The 26214-nt window shown below is 42.7% G+C and overlaps 1 protein-coding gene across 5 annotated transcripts in view; it reads right to left on the reverse strand.

The window, feature by feature from the left end:
• Positions 1 to 26214, reverse strand: part of Trappc9 (trafficking protein particle complex 9) — a 632072-nt gene that overhangs the window by 526504 nt on the left and 79354 nt on the right. For all 5 annotated transcript variants that reach the window (XM_013521334.1, XM_013521333.1, XM_013521332.1 and 2 more), the window contains one exon: positions 25393 to 25536. In XM_013521334.1, coding sequence (XP_013376788.1) covers positions 25393 to 25536 — 144 coding nt within the window. The remainder of the gene's footprint in view (positions 1 to 25392; positions 25537 to 26214) is intronic.

A 26214-nucleotide genomic window follows, 5' to 3' on the forward strand; every position in this document is an offset into this window, starting at 1 on the left:
AGGCTCTAACCTGCCTCTGCCCTAAAACCCCCATCATCATGAAGGCCAGGACAAGTGAGAAACTGACACAGGATCCAGCCATCCCTAGGGCTCAGTAAGCTTCGGGCACCCCAGACTGCCCTTCACATCCACTCTCCCTTCCCAACTACCTGCCCAGTTGTCTGTCTTTGGCCTTCAGTACCCCGCAGCAGACAATGGAACAACCACTCCATGGAGCCTGAGCAGCCAACCCCCACCCATACATTAGCTTGAATCTCTAAGAAAGACGTGTGTGTGTGTGTGTGTGTGTGTGTGTGTGTGTGTGTGTGTGTACTATGTAGTCACAATGACTGTTCCTAGCCAAACTTTTATAGATTCCTGTGAACTGTCTTTCCAACAAGGCCTTATCCTTGGGCCCTGTCTTTAACTAAAACTGGGCCAGTTTTAGCAAGAACACTTTAAAGTCAGTTTGGCCATGATTCTCCCACCCTTGATAACCCTGTTAAGTCAGCTTAGAAAGAATTCCCCTACCCTGGATAGCTCTTCTTAGTGATTTTCTATCTACTGACCCCCTCACACTACCTGGGCTACAAATTCTTACTTATCTTTAAATTTAGAGTGAGTGTGCCCTCTCTCATATCAAATAAGTCTTGAGTAAACTTTCTTACCATTTTGACAGGTGTCACAATTTCTCTTTAGCAGTGTACATGTACATGTTTCAAACCCTGACTGATAAAAGTTTTATAACTTTATCTTCATTTTCAAGATGATAGTTCTTTTTCCATAAACAAAGTCCCTTGTTCATCAAAGGCTATTTCAAAATTATTTACATACAGCATTTCTCTCTTCAAATAGAAATCTATACTCTCACTCCCCACCACCAGGGGGAAGTTGCAACAACTATCAGGAATTCACCACCAGACTCAGTTATCTGGCAACTAAACAAAAACATTTCTGTCAAGGAGTGTCATGCTAAGTGGTTCTCCCTCTATGAGGATAGGGAGGTTAGGGGTTCCTGGCTTGTTCTGCCACTCACACAGTCGGTGTCACCTGTCATCACCCCTGCAATGCATTTCCCTATGATTCCCGATAGTCGCCTGAACACAGGAGAGCCCTATGTCACAGGTGAAGGCCTATGGAGATGGCAGTAACATGATGAGAGTGTTCACATATCTCCACATATGACTGCGGATGTCCCAGATATCTAGATAATAAGGTCAGCCGCACTTACAGAGACAAAGAAGGCTACAGAAGGAAAAGGTTGAGGCTGGGTTTAAGTGTATTGAACTTGAGCTGCCTGGTAGGTACAAAAGTGGACAAGTATATAGCTTTGCTCTTGAACCTGGAACCAGAGAGAGAGTCCTGAGTGGGAGACACACACACGTGACCAGTACACTGGATGTCTTCTCCAAGGGAGAACACCGTAGAGCCCAGGAGGCAGGAAAAGTCTCAAGGATACACAGCATTTAGAGATCAGGTGGGCTGGGACAAGAAATTCAAAGAAGCAAAAGCCTACTTGGCCATCCAGAGCTTCACAAAGGAGCAGGACTCTACATGACACCACAGAATAGCATTAGAACTCCAGGAGATTTCAATAGAAGCCACATTTTCTACCTGGACCTAGTATCTGATTCCCCAGTCCCCAAATCCACCCCATTTCAGATATTAGTTGCAAGTAATAGGTACCTGTAGTCTAATGAACTAGCAATAAAGCGTTTCTTGGGTTTAATTAATTTGCTGACATGGCTCACAGAACTTGGGAGAACTCTATACCTACACTTACCTCCATTTATTGTAAGCCATACCAAAAAGATACTGGTGAATGCCAGATAAACAGATGCAGAGGGCAAGGTATGCAAAAGGGAGTGGGGATGTCCATGCCCTCTCCAGGTATACCACTCTCAAAGCACCTCCACATGTTCAACTGTCAGGGAGTTCCCCAATCCCTGCACTCTTGGAGCTTTACAGAGGCTTCATTGGATAGATATGACCTATCAAATCATTGGCCACTGGTGTTCAACTCAACCTTTAGGCCCTCTCCCTTCCCTGACACCGTGGGGAAGGGCTGATAGTCCCAACTGTCTCATCCTGCATTAGTCTTTCTGGTGACTAGCTCCATCCTGAGACTGAAAGACCCTTACCACCACTCTTCTCAATAGCATACAAAAGATACTGATCACTACAGAAATGCCAAAGGGTTTTAAAAGCTATATGCCACAGGGGAGGAAAATGGCAAGTGGTGATCAGCAGCAAAACTTCAGCCTCTCTGAGATCTAGAATCCAGACACTGGAAAATAACTTGACAGAAAGTTATAGGTGCTGGCAGCTGATGAGGGTGCCGAGGCAGAATTCTCAGGAAGAATGGGCCTCTTTTTTCTTTTTTTCTTTTCTTTGAGTGCTTTGGTTTCATTTTTAATTCCATAACCTCAGAAAAACCCTTTTTCCTGCATTCAGAGACTGTGGATTTCAACTAATTACTTCCCATCTCTGACTTCCAACATGTGTACTGTGTAACTCTGAATGAAGGTGCAATAAACCAAGAGTGAGTGCTCCTCAGAGAGAGAGAGACCATTCAGATGTCAGCTTGGCCTCACCTACTGTGAGGACTTAGGTGCAGCTTAGCTAAGGAAGGTGAAAAACCTCCATTATGCCATTTGTTGACTGCCATGGAACCACAGGTGAGGCCTTAATCAGCCACTGACAGCAGTGCCTCCCAGTCTTGGTGCACAGACGGAGCAGCCTCTTGCTTATGCTGTCCATTTCACTCGCTCAGACATTCATTCAACAGGCACTCAGAGGTTAAACATTCCAACTCCCTTCCCTCAAGAGTGGTTGTGACTAAGGAGAGGTAATCAGATTCTCCTGCTTGAGCTGAGCAGGACTGACAGATTAACTGGGGAGCTCCTGGGTGTCTTACCAGAATCAGGTAGGCAAGTAGACAGGTAGATTACATCCTCCTCTGTTTTGGGTCCAAAGTGAGCTACTCAGCAGGGAGCCAAGAGAATCCTCCTCCAGATCTCCAAAGGGACTCGAGAAATCTCAAGGACATGCCTGCCCTTCAGGATCTAGAGAAGTCCTTGCTCCATCCATGAGGGCCACAACTGGTGACTAAAGAGGTCAGCACAATTGGTTTTCCTGGCCGGTGCACCAAACGCAACAGCAAGCAGAAACACCAAAATGACACCCAGGATTTGGAGGCAGAGTTACTTAATATGAACAGGCACTGATCAGGAACATTCCCAAAAATCAGGTCCTGAAGCGCCAGGAAGGGAGGCTTTTATGGAGTTGAAAGGGGAAGTACAGAGGCAGAGCAGTTGGCTGTCTTTGATTAGTTCTTTTAATATATATCATAATTACCACCTATGTATCACAGTGACCAGCTGTTTCTAAGAGACAGAAGTAACAGGAACTTGTAACAGGAACTGTTACCTGGGCAACTAAAAGACTGGCTGGAAAGGGCCATTTTCTGCTACAAGGTAAGTCAGAGAAAACAGAGACTTGCTCACTTCCAAAGTTATAGATCCTGGAATGAAACCACTCATTCAAAAATACAGAGAATTTTTTGTTTCTGGACTCATTTTTTTCCTCTGTCCTCTACTTCACTGGTTTATTAGGCTTTAGGGAATGTTCTCTTTTATTCCTTCTTTTTCTTGCTCCTTTTTTCTTTTTTCTTTTTCCTTTCTTTTCCTTTTAATTTTTTCTACTTTTTATTCTCCACATTATTCCTTTGTTCCTCACTTTCTTTTTTATTTCCACTTCTCATTGCTTTTTTTTACCTTTATCTAATTCTGTAAATATTCTTAATAGCATCATTTGTCTCACTTCTCTCTCCTCTTCCTCATCTCCAGTTGTTTAGTTTTTCAAATTTTTCCTCTTGCATTCTCCCCTTCCCAGTCCCCTACATTTTAATAGTGTAATTACTAAGCTTTGCTAATATTTAGATAGCTAATGCTATGTTCCTACTATTGAATTATTTTCTATCACTAGTGTAAGTGTAGTTATCTCATTTAGTTCATGTTTGTTATACGCAATATTTGGTTTATCTTAGTGTCTACACTATAATGACAGATTTCTTTTCTAAGGTTACGGGTGGTACAACATTGGTTCTTATAGTATGTCAATATCCAGTTTGTCTTGGAAAATGTTACTGTTGCTGATTTACTTGATACTGCCAGGACCACATAGTTGTTGCTATTTATAGGCTTCTCCATATGCCAATATCCAGATTACCTTTGTGACATTAACAATGCTGCAGCCTATTCCTGGATATCTGGGTGCTGGGTCAATTATACTGCATCCTCCCCTCCAAATTAATGGAGGTAGTCAGACCATGAGACACAGACAAAGGACTACAGTTAGCCACACCCAGAGTGAATCACTGAGAAGAAGATACTAACTAAAGAGGTCTCCATACTAGCAATGTCTCTCCAACGTAAGGGGCAGCAAATCTAAGCACAGAACAAAACAAACAAAAACAATAGAAGCATGAGAGGACAAGGCTATAAAATGCCTACCAAAACTACCGATTCCCCCAAAGTCAATCCATGGGGCATGAAGCGGGAGGAAAGCAAAAGCCACATACCTGAATTATTCAAAGAGTAACAGAGGAGATTAAAGAACAGGTCAATAAGGTCCTTGGCAGGCTCACAGGAGCTGTAACTAATAATGGAGGCAATAAACAAAAAAATCAGAACCTCACTGAAGACACTAACAAAAAGCTAGCTGAGATAAACAAAATTATTCAAGGTGTGAATGACTGGTTTAACACAGAATTAGAGTTCACAGAAAGATAACAAACAGAAATCTAGGAGATTGAAAATTACATTAAAAGTATGTGCAGCAGAAGAAACCAGTGTGAGGACAAAGTATCAGAATGCGAAGACAGGGATCCTTTCAAAGACCAATTACTCAGGGACACTTAAAAACAAGGAAACATACGAATGGATCAAACAGCTGCTAGATAACACAAAGAAGACTAATCTAAAATCAACTGGAATAAGTTAAAAATCAGAAGCCAGGACACAGGGCATAAAATCCTATTTAGGGGCTGGGGATATAGCTCAGTGGCACAGTACCTACCTGGCAAGCATGAGGTCATGAGTTCAACTCCTGGTACCAAAAAAAACTGTTTAAATCAATAACAGCAAGCCAAGAGTGGCGGCACAGGCGTATAATCCCAGCACTCATGAGGCTGAGACAGGAGGACTGCCATGAGTTTCAGGCCAGTCTGGGTTATATAAGGGAGTTCAAGGCCAGCCTGCACTATATAGCAAGACCCTGTCTAAAAGGAAAAAAAAAAAAAGAAAGAAAGAAAAAGGATCAATAGAATAGATTAGAAGATACAGAAACAACTCCAGACATGATTTCCAACCTTATCTTTGACAAACATGCCAAACACATTCACTGGAAGAAAGAGCCTCTTTAATAAATGGTGCTGGGAAAACTGACTTTCCACATGCTGAAGATTAAAACCAGGTCCATATCTCAAAATGGATCAAAGACCTAAATATTAAAACAGAAACACTAAATCTGCTGGAAGAGAAAATAGGTAGGACTCTTGAAGACATCTGTGTAGGCAAAAACTTCATGAACAAAATCCCAGTCATACAGGAAATACCACAAAGAATCAACAACTGGGATCTCATCTCACTAAAAAGCTTTTGCACAGCAAGAGAAACCATCAGTGGAGTGAAGACACAACCCACAGTGTGGGAAAAAAATTTTGCCAGCTGTTCCTCAGGCAAAGGACTACTATCCAGCTATGTAAAGAACTCAGAAAAAACAGACGCCCCCCACCACCAATTTGAAGACTCAATCCAAAAGTAGGCATCTGAAATGAATGGACACTTCTCAGATGCAGAAATAGAAACAACAAATAAATATATGAACAAAATGTTCAACATCATTGGTCATTTGAGAAATGCAAATTAAAACAACACTGAGATTCCATCTCACCCCAGAAGGGATGGCCATTATCAAGAAATCAACCAATAATAAATGCTGAGAAGGATGTGGAGAAAAGGAACCCTTCTCCACTGTTGTTGGGAGTGTAGACTGGTGCAATCACTATGGAAATCAGTGTGGAGATTCCTCAAAAACATTCCACGCAATCCAACTATTCCCCTTCTTGGTATCTTCCCAAAAGAATTAAAAGCATCACACCTCAGCAACATAGGCACACCCATGTTTATAACGGCACAGTTTGTAACAGCTAAATCTTTGAAACAGCACAAATGCCCATCACAATGAATAGATAAAGAAGATGTGGTTTTTTGATACAATGGAGTACTACTCTGCCATAGAGGATAAACTTCAGGCATTTCTAGCTAAACAGATACACCTTGAAACCATACTCTTAAGTGAAATAAAGCAAACACACATATTCAAATATCACATGGTTTGTCTGCTGTAAGAAACCAAAAGTGTAAGTGAGGACCAAAATGTATAACAGACATTGGAAAATGGGAAGAAAATGTTCAAATGAGAAGGAGACAAAGGAGGAAGGAACAGGAAAGGAAGGGGAAGGAAAAGACGATGTGAAAAAATGGAAACAAAGCTTTTGTAAATAAGGAGGAGAAAAGGAATTGAAGGGAAGATAAGGGAATGGGAAAAAAAAGAATCAAGTTATGTCATGTACAGGCACAAATTCCTTATAATGAATGTGATCATTACGTATACTTAAAATGTATCAATAAACTTAACGAAAAAATTAAAAAGTTTTTAAAGAATCAAGGGCAAAAATCACATGACCATTTCAACTGATGAAGAAAAAGCCTTTGACAAAATCCAACATCCATTCATGATAAAATCCCTGAAGAAAAAAGGTATAGGAGGACTGTATCTTAATCTGACAAAAACCAGTCATGACAAACCAATGGCCAGGAGCTGGGGATTTAGCTCAGCGGCAAAAGCGCCTGCCTGGCAAGCGCAAGGTCGTGAGTTCGGTTCCCGGTACCGGAGAAAAACCAAAAAAAAAAACAAACCAATGGCCAACATCATACTAAATGGGGAGAAACTGGAAGCTTTCCCCCCTAAAATCAGGAATAAGACTGCTATCCCTACTTCTGTTCAAAATATCCTGATCAATCAGCCAAGAAAAAGAAATAAGAGAAGTATGTACAGAAAGGAAGAAGTCAAATTATCATTATTTGCAGATGACATGATTCTCTACATAGGAGATACAAAAATTCCATCAAAAGACACCTAGAATTAATAACCAAATTCAGCAGCATAACAGGGTACAAAGTCAACACACATAAATCAGTGGTGCTCCTGTACACCAATAATAAACTCAGCAAAAAGAAGTTAGGGAAATAATACCTTTCCCAATAGCATCAGGAAAAATTAACTATTTTAGGAATTAACCTGACCAAGGAAGTGAAAGATCTCTACCATGAAAGCCACACTACTCTGAAAAAAGAGATTAAAGAGAACATCAGAATATGGAAAGATAGCCCCTATTCCTGGATAGGCAGAAGCAATATAGTCAAAATGGCCATACTTCCAAAACTGACATATAAATTTAAATCAATCCCAATCAAAATAACAGTAGCATTCCTCAAAGAACTAGAGAAAACAATCCTAAAATTCATATGGAACCAGAAAAGACCTAGAATAGCAAAAGCATCCCTGAGCAACAAAAGCATAGCAGGAGCCATCATAATCCAGGACTTCAAGTTATACTGCAAAGCTACAGTGATAAAAACACCATGATATCGCCAAAAAAAAAAAAAAAAAAAAAGACATGTGGGCCAGTGGAACAGGGTAGACGATGCAGAAACAACTGTAGGCACGTTCAGTTACCTGATCTTTAACAAAGGGGCCAAGAACATACACTGGAGGAAAGGGCCTCTTTAACAAATGGTGCTGGAAGAACTGGCTATCTGCATGCAGAAGACTGAATCTAGACCCTTATCTCCCAACATGTACTAAATTAAAATCAAAATGGATCAAAACTCTAAATATTAAAACATAAAAAATCTATTGGAAAATAAAATAGGTAAAACTCTTAAAGACATAAGTGTAAGGACTCTCTGAACAGAACCCCAATTGCACAAGTAATAATAACCACTAAAAAAGGTGATCATATAAAAATTGTAAACTCTGCACAGCAAAGGAAACAACTGACAGAATGAAGAGACAATCTACAGAATGGGAAAAAAAATTTGCCAGCTACTTCTTGGACAGAGGACTAGCAGCTACAATATATAAAGAACTCAAAAAACAGACCTCTCCCCATACAAAAGATCCAGTCATAAAATGGGCAGGTGAAATGAAGAGACATTTATCAGAAGAAAAAATACAAATGGCCAATAAGTACACACAAAAAAAGTTCAGCATCTCTGCCATTAGAGAAAGGCAAACTAAAACACTGAGACTCCACAAAGAATGGCTACTGTCCAGAAATCAGACAACAACAAATGCTAACAAAGCTGTGTGGAAAAGGGCCTTTCTACAGTGTTGGTGGGAATGTAAACTAGCACATGGAAATCTGTATGGAGATTGCTCAAATACAGTAAGTAAAACAAAAAAATTCCATGTAACCCAGCTATTCTCCTTCTACGTTTCTTCATGAAAGAGTTAAAGACACCATATCACAGTGATACATCCATGCCCATGTTCATGATAGCACAAGTCACAATAGCTAAATCTTGGGAGTAGCCTATAACCATTAACAGATTAACAGATAAAGAAGATGTGACATTTATACACAATGGAATACTACTCTGCCATAAAGAAGTATAAACTTGAGTCATTTGTAGCGAATGGATATTTTGGGTTTCTTATATGAGAAACTCAAAATATAAAGAACAAAATAAAATATAGATAATAAGAAATAGCAAGACAGATCTTTTGCATACGAGAAGGGAACCAAGAGATGGGAGGGGAAGGGTAGGGGATAAAATAAAAGAATTAAGATGCATTATGTACATGTAGCAACTCCCCACAAAGAATGTGATCACTGTGTATGACAAACACGTACTAATAAAAAAGAGAGACAGAACGTCACATTCTTTAAGTGTGCTGATAAGGTCCAGGACCCATACAAAGTCCAGATGATGGGTAAGAGGTTAGAAAAATCTCAAGGTTTCAGAACACTAAACAGAGACATCTGCCAAAAGAATAAACACAGACATACTTCTCTCTGAAAGGAGAAGAACAATGGCCTCAGAGAAAGGAAAGGATATTCCTTAAAAGACCCAGTTAATCACATAAACACAACCTGAGACCTCATTCAGTGCAACTACCATCTTGGTGCTTGCCCACCTTCATACTTGAACGAATGAATGAATCAATCAATCAATCAATCAATCAGTCTCTCTCTGTCTCTCTCTCTCTCATTTTGCAATAAACTCCACCTGTACTCTGAAAAAAAAATAAAGCTATATACCAGAAACCAGAGGCACAGACCAAATATACATTTATTTAATCACAATCACACAGGCAACAATTGTCCCATTTTTAAAACCATTTCACCAAGATACTTTTTACATACCATAGAAGTATAAAATTCATCAATTTTTGGTAAATTTACAGAGTTCTGCCACCATCACCACCATCCAGGTTTTAAACATTTCATACCCAGAAAACTCCTTACAAATGACGTTTCTCTGATCAGTCCCCAATGCCACCTCCAGTCCCAGGCAACTGTTAACCCATTCTCCGTCTCTGTCTCTATAGATCTGCCCTTTGGATATTACACAGAAATCAAATCGTGTGACAAGTGGCCTTTCACATCTGGCTTCTTACATTGAAAAAAAGGCTTCTGAGGTATATTCCTGTTGCACCATGTGTTAGTAGTTTGTTCCTGTAAACTGCTGAACAGTATGTTACTGTGTGAATACACCACATTTTCTTTAGGATCCATCAGTTCATGGACATTGGGAATGTTTTCACTGTGGTTAACATGAATAATTCTACTGTGAAGATTCATGTATAACTTTTTAGGTAATACATGTTCTCACTTGTTAGGGTAGATATATAAAAGTAAAATTACTAGATCAAATATTAAATGGTTTAACTCTTTACTGTATTTCAAAAAAGCTGCACCGTTTTACAATTCCCTGGCAATGTACAGTAGCCAGTTTCTCCGCTTCTCTCCAGCACACAGCATGCTCAGTCTTTCCACTCATGCTGAGGCATTCTACAGGTGCATGGTGGTTTCAGTGTCTGTGGTTTGATATGCATTTCCTAAATGCTCAATACACTGAAAACATTCTCTTCTGTTCATTGGCCTTTGCAGGTCTTCTCTGATGAAATGTCCATTCAAGTCTTCTGTGCATTTTTTAATGGGTTGTCTTTTTATTTGTGAGTTGTAAGAGTACTTTTTATATTCTGTTTAAAGCCTTTTATCAGATATTTGACCAAAAAATATTGTATCCCTTCAGAGGGCTTATATTTTCATTTTTAAAATGGTGTCTTTGAGGACAAAAGTTTTTGCTTCAGTAATACCCACCTTTACTGTTACAGTTTGTGCTTTTAGTGTTCTAAGAACTATCCCTAACATCAAGTCACACAAATTTTCTCCTATATTTTCTCCTTAAATTTAGGTCTAAGATCCATTTATAGTTAATTGTGTATGATGTAAGGCAAGTGTCTAAATCCATCTTTCTGCATGTAAAATGAATAACAGAGAGCTATTCTTAAAGTCCTTTCATAAAGGGGTTGAAAACTTTTGTCCAATGGTTTAAAAGCTTCCAGACTCTATCTCACTGTAAAAAATCATTTTTAGAGTATTGTATAGACATAGTCTCAATTACCAATGAAGATTTCAGGAACCAAATGTTATATATCATTTTTTATTCCTTTAAATGCCTGAATGTCCGCTCAATTCAGAGCCATGTTGCATAATCCTATTCACTATTATTTTAAGTTGTTCGTTTATGCCATTCGTCAGCAGTTCATGAGTCTCAGGGCTGAGACCATGTTACAGTGATACCATGATGATCAGCTCTCTCCCTGCTGCAGGGAAGGGAAGGAAGAGCAGCAGACTTTGTGGTCCAGTGGAATCCAGGAGAGACTGAGGCATGAACAATATGCAGGCCGAGAAAGAGGGAAGGAGAAGTCCCCTTGCTCCTGCACCCACCCAGCTGAGAGCTAGCAGGCAAGGGCAGGAAAGTGCAAAGACAAAACCTAGAGAGTGAATAAGAAAGGGACTCTGGTGAACTGAGTGGTTTCTGGCTCCAGAAAGAAGATGCATCCCAGGGAAATGGCAAGAAAGAGACAAGAGGACGGTCAGGAAGGACTGGGTACAGGGAGCCTGAGATGGGCTAGCTCTCACTGCAGGACTGACATGGTGGAGGCTGGGGGGCTGGGAGAAGGAATGTGAGGCTCCTAGCAGGAAGCCCACCAGTCCCTGGAAAATCCATCCATGACACTTTGTCAAAGTCGCACTGGGACAAGGCTCAAGAAGAACAAGAGGACAGGCGTGGTGGCGCATGCCGTAATCCCAGCACTTGGGAGGGTGAGGCAGGAGGATTGTTGCAAGTTCGAAGCCAACCTGGGCTACAAAGTGAGTTCAAGACCAGCCTGACCTGCATAGCGACACCCTGTCTAAAAAAAAAAGACCAAAACAAAAAAAAAAGAAGAAGAGCAAGAGGCTATTTCAGGTCTTTGCTGGTTAATGGCCTAAACTTGAGCAACCTGTAGTTTACTCAGTCCTGACACATATGCAGAGACACTGGCACCGCAGGGACAGATAAATATGATGAATCACCAGGAAAGCACACTCTGGAAAGTTCCTACTAGAAGAGCTGGTCTGAGCTGGTGAGATGTGCTCTACCCCGGAGCCTTCTGGAGCTGACACTCTCATGGGAAGAACAGGACTGACAATAAACACATGATCAAATAAATGTGGAAGAGGCACAAGCACTTCGCATGGGGTGATCAGAGCAGGGAACGAGGAGGGACGTCTGAGCAGAGACCTTGAGCAGGGTGCCTCCACTCTCCAGTGTCTTGTAAGTCAGACTCAGCTGGAATGAATGAGCAAAGAGACAGAATCTGTGATCCTGGACAAAACCAGGGATATGTCCCCCAGGACGCTGAAGTGGCAGACAGGTCAGTCCTCAGCATAGGCTCCACTCCTAGACTCTCCTTCAATAGGACTCACGGAAGCTGCCGCTGCTCCTGCAGCTTTCTGCCTTCCACCAAATGCTGTGGAAAGAGGACAGCACTTCCATTCCCCATTAGCTCAGCCCTAAGTCCCATCAGTGAGCCTTGTTGTCCCTGACTGGCCTGACGTTTGTAATTTTTCAGGAGAGGCATTTCATGGAATCAGCCATAAAGGATGGGTCAATTACTCCAAAATTGCCTTCCTGGGAGAAAGTCAAGATATTACTGGGAAGAAAGAAAAGAGAGAGGATGGGTTCTGCAGACAGAACCTGCAGCTGCTCTGTACTGACTGCAAGCATCAGAAGAGCCAAAGCCAGTCAGGCGTAGGCTGGGGGAAAGCCTGGTGTGAGAGAGGGAAGGTGTTCTGAGATGGAACACACAAAAGGGAGGCTGGCAGGGGTCAGGTATAGTGGGCTCTGCACTATTCATTAAATTCATAAGCATGGACTGAGGTTAATGCTCCTTCCCTTAAATGTACTCAGAGTTCCAGCAGTAGTTTAAAATTTCAAATTATGCTAAGGAGATCAATCTTAAATGTTTAAAAGAGACTTTTCTGATACTGCAGCTCAGTCCAGGAACAAAGGAAGCATTTCCAGGTGGTGTCCTGGTCCTCCCAACCTGCCATGGTCATCCTGGTGCAGGATGCATGGACACCATTCACCCTTGGCCATGGACACACCACAGCAGGGTTGAGAGCTGGTTTGCCCTAAGGAACTGAGTGACCTCAGTAAACCACTTACTGAGCACCTCCAAGCAGTAGGGACCTCACCCACCAAACCCCACCAAGGTCCCAGTGACAACTGAGTGTACCAAAGAACAGTAACGCAATCAGAAGACATTAAAAGAGTTTCAGGTGAAAGAGTTACAAGTGATAAACAAACACACTGAAAAAAATACCCAACCTTGCAGTTACCAAAAAATTTAAATTAAAACAACACAGCAACACTTTATCCATACTGAATTAGCAGCACTACTGCCAGAAGTATAATTAGAACAATCCTTTCAGAGGGCAATTTGGCAATATGTTTCTACAGCAATACAAATGTGCAAACCCTCTGACCCAAAAAGCCCTCTTCAAGTACTATCTCTCTCCAGTTAAGAAAGCCCAAGACCCAAAGATGTGCACTGCACTACAATCCACTATGGCAAAAATACTCAGAATGAGGAGGAAGAGGAACAGGAAGAGGATGAAGAAAGAGGATGAAGAAAAGAGGAGGAAGAAGAGAAAGGGAGGAGAAAAAGGAATAGGACAAGGAGGAAGAAGAAGAGGAAGAAGAGAAGGAAGAGGGGGGAGGAGGGAAAAAGAGGATGAGGAGAAGGAAAAGAAGGAGGAGGAGGAGGAGGAACAGGATGAGGAGGAATAGGAAGATGAAGAGGAACAGGAGAAGAACAACAACAACAAAAGCAATGATTATGAACACACCTAACAACACATGGAAGCCACCCAGCATATGCCACTATTCACTTTGGAGAGTGGGCCTTCCTGTTCAGGGATGGAATAATTAATTTAAAATTGACCAAGGTATCAAGTGCGCATACCTGTGAATATACTAAAAACTGGAAGTGTGCCTTTTAAATGGCATTTAGAGGCATGAGACTGAGTGGAATCATCCATGTACAGTAAACCAAGTGACAAGACAACTTGGCCCAAGCCCTGAGCAAGCCTCTCTCCCCAACCACAGAAATCAGAGGAGGAAGATGACCCATCCTGGGAGGCCTGGAAGGACCTCCCTTGGGTGCCACCGCAACAGAGAGGAGGAGGGAAGAATGACAAGCAGGGTGTGCTCAACCACAGCAGATGTTGTTGACAAAGGAAAGAGCAGGAGGGGAGGAAATGACTCCTGTTTTGCAAACTGGTGGCCTCAACATGTGATAGGAGATGGTACCAAAAAAACTGAAAAATAAAACAACAAGGGGGCCAGAGATATGGCTCAGTGGTACAGGCACCTGCCCGGCAAGCACAAGGTCCTGAGTTCAATTCCTGGTACCAAAAACATTAAAAATTTAAAAATAAATAAATAAAACATGTGACAGGAGAAGAGCACCCAGTGTAGGGGCCAAGAAGCCCTGGGAGGGAAGAAAATGGGTCTGCTAAGGACACATGCACACACCACTCAGCAGAGGGTCTGCTTCACAGGCAAAGGTTTTTTGGTTGTCTGGTGAGAGATGGTGATGACCATGACACACCCACACACAGGATGGCCCACTGCAGTGTCAGCAAGGGCAGCAGGGGGATGGGGACAAAGTGGCAGAACAGTACTACACCTCCCCCACCACTTTCTGCCTGACTGCCCCTCATGGCTGCTCCTCAGCAAAATCACAGTGGCTACCTGCCCATTTGAGTCCACCACCTCCCTTCCAGCAGTGTCCTTTAAAGCACAGCACAGCACAAAATCATGCAGGGTTGGGGGAAAGGTACAGGAAGGTGAAGAAAGTGCAAAGAGAGTTGACAGGCTCTACCATGCTCAGAGAGTTACTGCACAGGGCCACAAACTGCTTATACCCAGAGAGGTCAAACCTGGGCTCCAGGACATGGAGTGAGATCACTGACACCTGCCGGCTGAGAAGTAAGCTTCACGTAAGTTAGGAAGTCTCGTTCAGGTTAAGTAAACCTTCAATGAGCTTCCCTTCTCAAAAGCGCACTTACGATCACCCAATCAGTGTCTTCTGCAGTCTTGGGCAGGATATGGCCCTACCAGTCTGAGTGAAGAAACAGACACTGAAGTCTGCTCTCAAAACTGGTTCTGAAGAACAAACTTTGCCTTCTTTCAAAATAACTGCAGGTGCACATATTTGTAATTGCTAAAATGTGGAAACAACCCAAATGTCCATCCACCGAGGATTGGATAAGAAAATTATGGTACTTTTATATAATGGAATATTACTCAGCTGTAAAGAAAGATAAACTCGAGGCCTTTATATTTAAATGGTCACAACTAGAAACCATACTCATAAGTGAAATAAATCAAACATACATGTGCAAGCACCACATTGTGTCACTAGTGTAAAACTTGAAAGAGTTAATTTAAACTCGGAGGTATGATAGACACTGTGAAATGAGGAAACCACTGAAGAGTAAAGGGCTTCTGGGATGTGGGAAAAGAGAAGGGAACGAAGGAGAAATTTTGTATGTATGTATATACAGGATAGATAGCATGGTTGTTCTTCTGTCTTCTATTTCTATGCTGAAAGAAACTGTCAATGAGTCTTTGGTTGACCAGTATTGCATGTTTATATCTGTTTTCATGAGAAGCCACTTTGAAGATATCAATATGTAATACAACCACCATTGTTAATTCCCTACCACTTTGTTTGTAACTCTGTATTGTCTGTATTGTGCTTGTGATATGTTGTAAAATGTTGTATGTCTGTTAATGTTTCCCTTCTTTTATCTTTAAAATAAAAAAAAATTTAAAAAAAAAACAAAACAAAACAAAATAACTGCAGGACATAAAAAAATATTCAACATCTCTATTAGCGAAATGCATGTTAAAACAACACTGAGATTGCATCTTACTCCAGAAAGAATGGCTATTACCAAGAAATCAGGTAACAAAAAATGCTGGTAAGACCACGGGAAGAAAAGAACCATTCTAAATTGCTGGCAGGAATGTAAACTACAATGGTATCTCTGTTCACAAACAATTCTTTCCATGATTCTGGTCACAAACCACATTGAACAAGAACTGAATCAAACTCAATGATTAGGTTCCAGGTTGACCTTATAGGGAAATTTGATTCAGTTCTCATCCAGTTTGGTTTACAACCAGAACCCTGGAAAGAACTGAGTTTGTGAACTGAGGTACCACTGCAACCACTATGGAAATCAATGTGGAGATTCCTCAAAAAACGAACTAAAAATTCCATTCAACCCAGCTATTCCCTGCCTAGGTACCACCACAAATAGTTAAGGACATTATATTACAGTGATGTATGCATACCCATGTTTATAGTAGCAAAACTTATAATAGCTAGATCTTAGAAGTACCCTACACGTCCATCAACAGATGAATGGATAAAGAAAATGTGATATTTATACATAATGGAGAACCACTCTGCCATAAAAAAGGATAAACTTGAGTCATTTGTAGAAAAATATCCTGAGACTATAATTTTAAGTGAAATAAATGAGACACACAAGCTTAAATATTACATGGTTTATCTTATATGAGAACCCAAAATATAAATGAAGAGCAAAATAAAAGGTAGGTAATATGAAGTAGCAAGACAGGTATTTTGCCAGTGGGAAGGTGTCTTAGTTACTTTTCTTTTTGCTGAGACAAAACACCTGACAGTCAAAGTTAAAGGAGGAAAGGTCAACCCAGCTATTTCCCTTCTGGGTATTTTTCCAGAAGAACAAAAAACACCATACCACAGAGATATATGTGCACCCATGTTTAGAGCAGTGCAGTGTGTAATAGCTAAATTGTGGAAGCAACCCAAATGCCCATCGACTGAGGAATGGATAAAAAAGCTGTGGTATTTTTATATAATGGAGTATTACTCAACTATAAAGAAAGATAAACTCGAGGCTTTTATAGGTAAATGGACACAACTAGAGACCATACTCATAAGTGAAATAAATCAGACCCACATGTGTAAACACCGTATTGTCTCACTAGTATAAGAACCTGAAAGAGTAAATAAAATCTAAAAGGTACAATAGATAGTATGAAAGGGAAAGAAACTGCTAAAAAGGAAAGAACAACTATGATGAGGGAAAAGAGAAAAGGGAAAAAATATGTATATATATATAAACACAAGATACCTAAGATAATTGTACTACTGATTTCTATTGCTTTATGGAAATAAACAGTTAATATCTAATTGTTGGATCAATCTTATATGCCTATATTTGTTTAGGTGAGTAAATAATTTGAAGGTAACAATATGCAATATAACAACTATTGTTAATTTCCTATCACCTTGTCTGAAATCCTGTATTACTTCTATTGTTTTGGTGTTTTGTTTATGTCTGTCCATTTGTTAATATGCTTTTGTTCTTTTATCTTTAAAATACATAAATAAAGGAGGAAAAGTTTATTTGGCTCACAGTCTATACAGGCTTCATTCCACAGTCAGTTGGCTCCAGCAAGGGCGGCATGGCAGAAGCGCATTGCAGAGGACAAATAGTCCATGGCAAGCAGGCAGGAGAGAACACATTAGCTCTCTTTCTGTCCCTTATATTTAATGCAGGATACCCACCCTAGGGCAGGTGTAGCACTCACAACCTTACTCTTAGCCAGAACTATGCCAAACCAATCAGTGGGCTGATTTAGTAATCACACACCCTTGATCCCAGCACCACACACTCTAAATCCAGCCACTTCTAAAAGCGCCCCTGTGACTGCACGAGACACTGGAGGGGACATCTAGACATGAGCCATAACAGAAAGGGACCAAGAGATGGTGGGAAGGGGGAGAGAAAGGAGGGAAAGAGGATGAAAAAAAGGATTGAGAGATGCTATGTACATGTACCAACTTCCCACAAGAAATGTAATCATTATGTACTGGAAACATGTACTAATAAAAAATAAAAATAGAATAAAATTCATGCTTTAAAAAAATTACAGATAATATTTTTGGTATCCTTTACTTATAACCATATGCTGCTGCTTTCACCCTCTATCAGGTTGACACTGATAGAGACCAGCAGTCCCTGACTTGGCAGTGACCACTAGCCAAGTCCTATTAGCACAATGGAGGGCTGACATTTGACCTGCTAACTGGTCATCACCATGGTCACTATCCACCTAGTCCACAAGTACTTATTTACTCCTGTGTGTGTCAGGCCTTGCCCCAGAGAGAGAATCAGGATTCCAGGGATACAAAGACAGAAGATAAGAAACAGCTGCTCCCATCGCCTGTGGGAAGACAGGGCTAAGCAGCCAGCACGAAGGTAGCCCAGGAGGAGACCCCACAGGAAGTGCACTCACTTGAAGCATGCCATGTAGGGCTCTGGGGAAGGAAAGGCCTGGCCATGAGCATCAAGGAACCCAGTGGCGTAGATGGGAGCAGAAGACAGAGAAAGTTTGGAGAGGAACAGGTCTGTGAGCCACAGCGTCTTAGTTACTTTTCTCACTGCTGAGACAAAATACCTGACACTTAAAATTAAAGGGGAAAAGGTTTATTTAGCTCAAAGTGTGTAGAGATTTCAGTCCATAATTAGCTGGCTGCAAGGCAGGGAGGCACATGGCAAAGGGGCAACAGTTCATGGTGGTGGAAGACAGCAAAAGCAACAAGAGACCACGAAACAAGTCTCTTTCTGTCTCTTATATTGTAGCCAGGCTACCCAGATTAGGGCAGTGCCAATCCAATCACTGGACTGATCCAGGAATCACCACCCTTAATCCCAGAACTCTTAATCCCAGCATTGCAGTATGAGTCCATCACACACTCTAGATTCATTCACCTCCAAAAAGCCCTATGACTGCATGAAGCTTTGAGGGGACACCTAGACACAGCCATAACACACAGTGAGGAACTGAACTTCATTACAGGAGCAAGGGCAAGTCAGGAAGGTCCTGAGCAAGGGTATGATAAATATAGTATGGAGAAGGCAGCAAAAGGTGGCAAGAAAGGAGCCAAGGAGAGGCAAAGAGGCTCCTGTTGAAGGTAGGGCACCCCAAAGGGAACAGAATGATGGCCACATAGATAAGAAAGCTCCCAGCCTCCCATCCCAATGCAGAGAGAATGAAAAGACGGAGAGAGCACTGCAAGGTGGAGATTTCAACAACTAAGAGAATAAAAACACGGAGACAGGAGAGGCGAGGCAGAGTGTACAGGGAACACAGTATGTACATCTTTCAGTGCTTTGGGCTCATTCTGCTGCTCCCCATTTCTCTCAGGGTCTTTTTTAAGTACCTTGGGCAAAAGAACCACCAAGCTCTGACCACAGAGGTGTATTAAGTCCACCACGGAAAACCACACAACCTCAAGGAATTAGTGAGCATTTCTTTGCACCAGACAAGGTGTCACACACTTAGGTATATCATTTCTAACCCTCACGAAAACCCTCAAAGCAAACAAAATTGCTCAGGCTGAAAAAGGCCTTCAAGGAAACACCCTCCCCACGCCCCACCACTCCAGAGCCTCCAGCAAAATGCTGAGCAACAATACAAAAACCAAATGGAAATCCCTCAGGCCTTAACAAGGATGACCCAAGCAAGCATAAAATTTAGATGTTACCAATAAAACACCTATAATCAAAAACAAAAACATGGCTCTTCCCACCATCACTGCGTGCTGACACCATACCAAGGACAGAAGTGCAAGCTCACTCACTGGCCCCCTCTAGTCTCTGTGTTGTCCCCATACACCCTCCCTCTGCCTTCTCACTGTGGCATCAGCATGAGCCTCTTGCAGTAGGCAACTTTTCAACCACACTTCGCTCACAGTAGCATATTCTACATGCAGGGAAACTTTACTCTCTCATTAGGGGCTGTTGGTGTGAACCCCACAAAATGTTTACTTGATTAATTTCCCCACCTCGTTTCCTCTTCAAATTACATAATATCAAAGTAGAAAGTCTTTTATTGTCCATAGGAAGTGGTGCCACCAACTCCCAACAGCCAACGCAAGGATCAAAATCAGGCAGCAGGCCAGACCTGACCCCAGGCAACAGTTTGCAAAGCCCTTCTCAAAAGCCTGACTCAAAGTCATAGAAGGATGTTTAGAGTAGCCAATTAGAACAAATAGCAAACTAGCAGCACGGCAGCATGTGCGGATGCATGAGGCACCAGGAGCTGGCCCAGGCACAGGTGAGAGCTCCTGTCCTTAAAGAACTGACAGGACAGCTGGATGAGTCCACAAACCAGCACTCCCCAGCTCAGTGTGGTGGGAGCTCTGACAGCAGCAGGCACACGGCACATGGGAAACCACAGTGTCACAAGGACCAGGACGGCATGCACAAAGGCAGCAGGATGGAAATGCTGGTGTGTTTGGAGGACTGTCAGGAATGCTGCAGGGCTAAACACAGGAGGATGATGAGAGTGGAAGCAGATATAGTTGTCAGCCTCAGCCTCCCAGAGTCAGGAACTCTTCCTTTGTAAGAGATTCACATGCAGCTCACTGCGCCAGGTATGAATGCACAGCCTAAGAGCGACAGCTCCATTAATCCACTGCTGTAACACCATGAAGGCTCCATGCCTATGCACCTGCTCAGGATGCCGCAACAAACATGACTCAGTGCCAAGGACCAAAATGTAACACAGTCAGGTCACAAAGAAAATTCCATGAACCCTCAAGTGAAAAATTCCACCTTTGGAGCTTAGATCCTTGTCACGTGAAACTTTGCCTCATAACTTGTAAGTCCACTCACTTGTACCTAGACATCCACAGTGAGGTGAGGGAGCAAAGCAAGGCCCAGACAGGCATGCTCCTTCAAGCAGCCAACACTGTGAGAAGGGGCCAGGCAGGAAGACCCTTGCTCAAGGGAGCACCACTGTCTTCTTTCTCCCGTGCGGCTCTTCCTTTCCAGGCTTCATCTCAATATAGCCACATTTAGTAACATTTATCAGGTCCCTGAGTGGTGCCCTGAGCTCTTCAGGGCGAAGGCCACCCAATAAATCAAAATATCTATCACTGAAAATAACACATTAGCCAAGTGTGGAGGTACACACCTGTAATCCTAGCACTCTGGGATGCTGAGGCAGGAGGACTGCAAGTTTGAGTCCAGCTCTGAAAACTTAGTGAGACCCTACCTCAAAAAAAAAAAAAAAAAAAAAAAGGCGGGGCACGTGGCCCAGTGCAAAAGCCCTGGGCTCTAACTTCCCTACCAATAAATAAATAAACAAATTAACAAACAAATAAATAAATAAACAAACAAGCAAACACATATATGGACATACCAAATCCCATTTGTCGAAAAGAGAAGGTGCAAGCACAGGCAGGACTTAATCACCGCTCTGAGGTTACAGTGATTAGAGGTGAGGTGAGTGGAAAGACACTCTCAGCCTTACTGACTGCTGTCCTTTCCTTAGAAGACTCGTACTAACCAAATGCATCACACAAGCCTCTCTGGGGACAGTTGTGTGTCACACAGTATCAAACATCGCAAACTTTCCTCCTTTTAAATTACCTGCCTTTGAAACACTGATTATTGTGACTTTCAGTGATCAATGAGATACTGGCAGCATTTTATGGGCAAACATATCCTCCTGGCACCTGAAAACACAAAGCCCAGACCTTGCCCAACCCAGAGTACAACCCTGTCCCAGGCCGAGTGGGAACGTCAACACTTCATGCTCTCCAGGAATAAAAAGAGACTGTGGTTCATGAGAAGAACAACATGGAACACATGGTCTCATTCTGCATGCACACTAGAAATCAACCATCCACTGAAACAAAACCTAGGAAGTAAACACCCTCTCTCCTACTGCCCCTTCCCAGGAGCTGCCGACATAAACCTCATGGAGTCCAGCATGGAGACAGAGAGACCTTTCTAAACTAATTCAGTATACCATGAAAACAAAAGTCTACAAGACTAACACGAACACTGATTTTAAATTTATTATGTCTTTCAGTTGATCTCATAGGTCTTAAAAAGAGTAAGAAAATAGAAAACTGTTTTCAGAATTCTGATGTATACAGGCGCCCAGAAGAGAAATCATGGGGGACTCTGGCCACAGAATACCACTCAGCCACCAAAGACAAAGCACTTGACAGGTGACCCACTTCTGGAGGTGCCCCTCCAAAGTTCTCTTTATCTCAACTGGTCTCATTGAGCCAGAGACCACAATCAGTTGTACTTTAAATATATCACGTGCCTATCTTAACCAAGCCATAAAGATGACCTGCTACAAAATGTCTGATTATTCATGTAACATATACATCACCCTTTGTTGAAAGATCAGAGGAGGAATAAACTGAGTAAGTTTACAAGCACACAAACCTTAAAATGTAAACAGGATCATGAAAAGGAGGGAAGGCAAGGGTCCAAAGTAAAGGAGACTGGTGAGACCCAGTGAGACTCTCGCCATGTGTCCACGCCTGAAGAAAGATACTGAACCCGAGCCCCACAAACAGTCACTGACTCCACTGGCACAGGGAGGAACAACAGAGACAGGGAACAGAGCCCATGTGGTCCGCTCTTCCCAGGGGCCATTCCATCGGCACAGCAGAGGTAACGGACACACAGGAGTGTAGGCTGGTAAGAAGCACCCAGGAAGAACCTAGTCAGAATGATGTGACTTGAAACTGTCCTGCAATCCAGGAATATCAACTTTTCTCCTGCTGAAAATCAGTGTTGTGCTTTTTATAAAATAAAATCCTCCTTGACGACTAAAGCCCTTTCCTTTCCCAATTTTAGGGGAGCAAAGGCGTGAGCACAGGAATCTTCTCCCTTTTGTGTATAGGCAGTCACACAGACATCCACACGTTTGTGTTAAAGGTAAGCATCACCAAACTCTGAGCGAGGATCTGTTCCTCATGCTGCACAGGAATCGGCGCATTTAGACCACACACCATCCTGGGATGGAGGAGGCTGCTTCCCCGCAAGGCAGGGGAACAGTCAGAGAGAGGCAGCAGGCAAGGAGACAGAGATGTAAAGGCAGAGAAACACAAAAAGGGCAAAGGCCATCTAAGGCTCCCACTGGACGGTCATAGTGGACAATGATGTGTTGCCCAGATTACTTTTTGGGGTGGAGTTATGGAGCGCCCCACATGCTAGAGTACTACCCTCTGAGGAAGCAGCCTTCACTGGACAGAGCTGCCTCACCCAAGGTCACAGCCATTGCTGGGCGAAGTGGACCCACCACCCCCACAGGGGCACACAGACCTCACCCTCCGCCACACAGCACAAACCTTACTAACTTGCCGTCCAGCAAAGACCCATGAGCTGGCAGAGGTCTCATGCTCTAGCTGCTAAGAAAACAACCTTCCCAAGGAGAATCCACATCCACTTCCGGGATTTGGTTGGGACAGGGCAAGGCCCGGCTCCTTGGAACAGAATGGGACAATGCTGCAGAGCTGTCCCAGGCCAGGGCTCTACAGGGCTGGCTAAGACCATAGTTAGGCCCCACTTCTTCACTGCCTCATCGTGCCTCTTCCTCTTCCTTCAGCGGGTGTTGAAATCCTTCCTAATAAACTTCCTTCCTAACAAGTCCTTCCTAATAAACTTCTCCGCAAGAAGCACCACAGCTGAGGATGCTTCCTCAAGAACCCACCAAGCACCCCACACAAACACAGGACAGGCAAGCACCTGGGGCAGAAAGGCAGGTCTGAAGGGGAAGCCACTAGGATTTTCTTCTGATATGCTGACTTCTAATTGCCAAGGGGGCACCCCAGAGAAATGTCTCACAGGCAGCAAAGTACAAGGAGCAGGACTGAAATCAACAGACATAACTGAAATCCAAAAATAAAACCTAGGTACAGCATGGGCAGAAGGGCCCAGGGAGGAGCCCAGAAGGAAGACAGCCCTGGAATGTGGGCAGAGATGCTCCTAACCCATGGGAGCAACACAGGCCACCTCATCTTTGGTTCTGGAAGCCAGGACAGAAGGTACCTGGAAGGAGGAAATGACCAGAACTACATCAAGGGTCCCTGGGTCTCTACTTATCTCATTTCTCATCAGGATGCTGGTTACTACCCTCATGAAAATTCACTGAGCTGAGTTCTTAGGAGTTGTGCTATTCTCTGTATGAATGTCATACTTTGGCATTATGGTGGACTGACAACTGGCGGTCAACTTGTAACACCCAGCTGAACTGAACTAGTGTGGTGCTAGGTGTGGGAGGCCCACCTGGGGATTGCTGCCAGGAGCATAAGAGACAGAACTGGACAGGAAGAAGTTTGGAAACTGTTAGAGGCTCTTGGGAGCTGCCAGAAGTTTCTGGGAAGCTGTTAGGGAGCTGTGGTTCTCTTGGGCTATTCTGCTGGAGGACCTTGTCATACTGGCTTTCCTGATGAACTTGGTTGTTTTCATCAGAAGAGGAGCTAGGGACCTCGTTGTCACTGAGAATGGCTGTGGTTCACTTTGGGGGGAGTTCTGGTCCTCACTTTGAGCATCATTCCCTGGCTCCAGAGAGAAAGATGGTGCACGGCTCAGTCCCCTGGAGAAGTTTGTCACTTTGGCTTTCCTGATGGGAACTCAGCTTTCCTCATCATTGGAGGAGCTCGGGACTTCAAGCCACCCTGTTGCCGAGGGTGGCTGTGGTACTTTTCAGGGGAGCTCTGGTTCTTACTTTGAGTGCCGCTTCCTGGCTCCAGTTCAGATCCCTCAGCCTGCTAGCACAGATCTTTCATCCTGCTGTCACAGACTTTCTAGCTTCCACTACTAACCTTTGGGCCTTTCCAGCACAAATCCATGAAACAGGCCTACATTGCCATGGGCTCTAGGCCTCCAGATGAACTCATACAGGACATTACCATGGAATTCAGGCCCTCAGCTAGATTCTCTGGTCTTTAGTATGTGGACAGATTTCCTGCACTCTCTTTTTGTATATGATTCTTTGGGTGACAGTTATAAATAATCTTATAAAACATGTGTCCTGTATTATATTGTTCCTGTTGCAAAACCCCAAACTACAAGAAGTGTTTATATTTTTTACAATGCAGGCAGATGGAGGGATCCAAACAGGAGACTGAAGAGGAGACAAACACGGACAGCAGAGCCTGGTCCTCACCCACCAACAAAAAGCAGGGAGCAACACCATCTTCCCAACCTAAACCAGGGTCTCTGAGAAATCAGAATAACTCATAGTTAACAATATTCTAAAAGCAATGAACCCCAGTAACAATGAGCATTTACTGTCCAGATCTTGGCTTATGAATGCCACTCTCCAAAGAAAAAAACTGAACTCCTTAGAGAAATATCAGATCCCTGAGCTGGGGCAGGGAAGGTGTAAAATAAATCTAAAATAAAGTCACAAAATAAAGAAGTGCTTTAAAAATAACAAGGGACATGTCAAAAGCACAGGAACCAGCTTGAAAGGCTTCTACTGGGCAAATCTAGAGGATGAGCTATCAGGTAGCAATGGATAGAACCAACTGAAAAAATAAAGATCTCTAAGTCCATAAAACCACAGGTGGAGGGAAAGAAGAGAGGGAAGGAGGGAGAGAGGGGAGGGAGGGAGGGAGACAAAGCTCCTCTATATTAAAATGGTAACTAATAAATGTACAAGAAAAGGTGGACCTAGAAAATCACCATATGACAGACATAAAAGTAATAATGGACTCAAGTAGAATTCTTCACTGAATACCAGAATTGCTAAATGTGACAGGGAACATGAGGTTTACATAGAACCACATCTATAGGACTCTCACTTGTGTGCCCTTGAAAAGAACCAGTCTGAATTCGCTTACCCTGATCCGAAAGGAAGTCCAGCATGGTCTGCAGGAGGAAGGACAGGTGCCTCACAGACAGGGCGGGGTTCCCCATTCTTCGGGAGGCGTAGACCAGTTCATGGAGCAGGCGCATCTGGACGGCAGCCCAACCTCTGTGCGTGCCTGTGGCAAAAGTCACAAAGGCCATGAAGAAAATACATTTAGTGATTTAAAGACAAAAGCCTCAGCTTTCAAACTCCAGGGCTACAAAAAATATTTGCTCTGTGTTTACTGATCCTGGAAAAGAACTCAGTAGAGTGGCACATTTTTCACACATTATAAATGTCTTACACTCTCTCTCCTGTAAAGACATAATTTCAAAAATACTCCACTGAAGTAATTCTAGTAACCTTAGAATAAAAGATCGGTTTCAGTGGCATGCTTTTGCATTGCTGATATACATTTTCTCAAGAAAATACTGACATGTGATGAGCTTTCATTATCAATAACCAAAGATACTTAATTAAAAAGAATAACGTGGAGCTGGGGATTTAGCTCAGCGGCAAAAGCGCCTGCCTGGCAAGCACAAGGTCGTGAGTTCGGTTCCCGGTACCGGAGAAAAAAAACAAAAAACAAAAAAGAATAACGTTTCTCTAAATCCTAAGAAAAGTGGATAAACTATATAAAGAGATTATCAAGGGACTTTTTATGGTTGCTTCCTTCCAAAGAGTCTAGCATATTTGAAGCTAAAGGTTGGAAATTTGGCGAACTGAAAAGTATCTCCTTAAGATCACAGAAGCTTAAAGTTACCTATTCCATTTCCCTTTTGGCAACAATTACTAATCTAAGTATTTTCTATCC

This window comes from Chinchilla lanigera, unplaced genomic scaffold, assembly GCF_000276665.1.
Source record: "Chinchilla lanigera isolate Chin_1 unplaced genomic scaffold, ChiLan1.0 scaffold00060, whole genome shotgun sequence".
Lineage (NCBI taxonomy): Eukaryota > Metazoa > Chordata > Mammalia > Rodentia > Chinchillidae > Chinchilla > Chinchilla lanigera.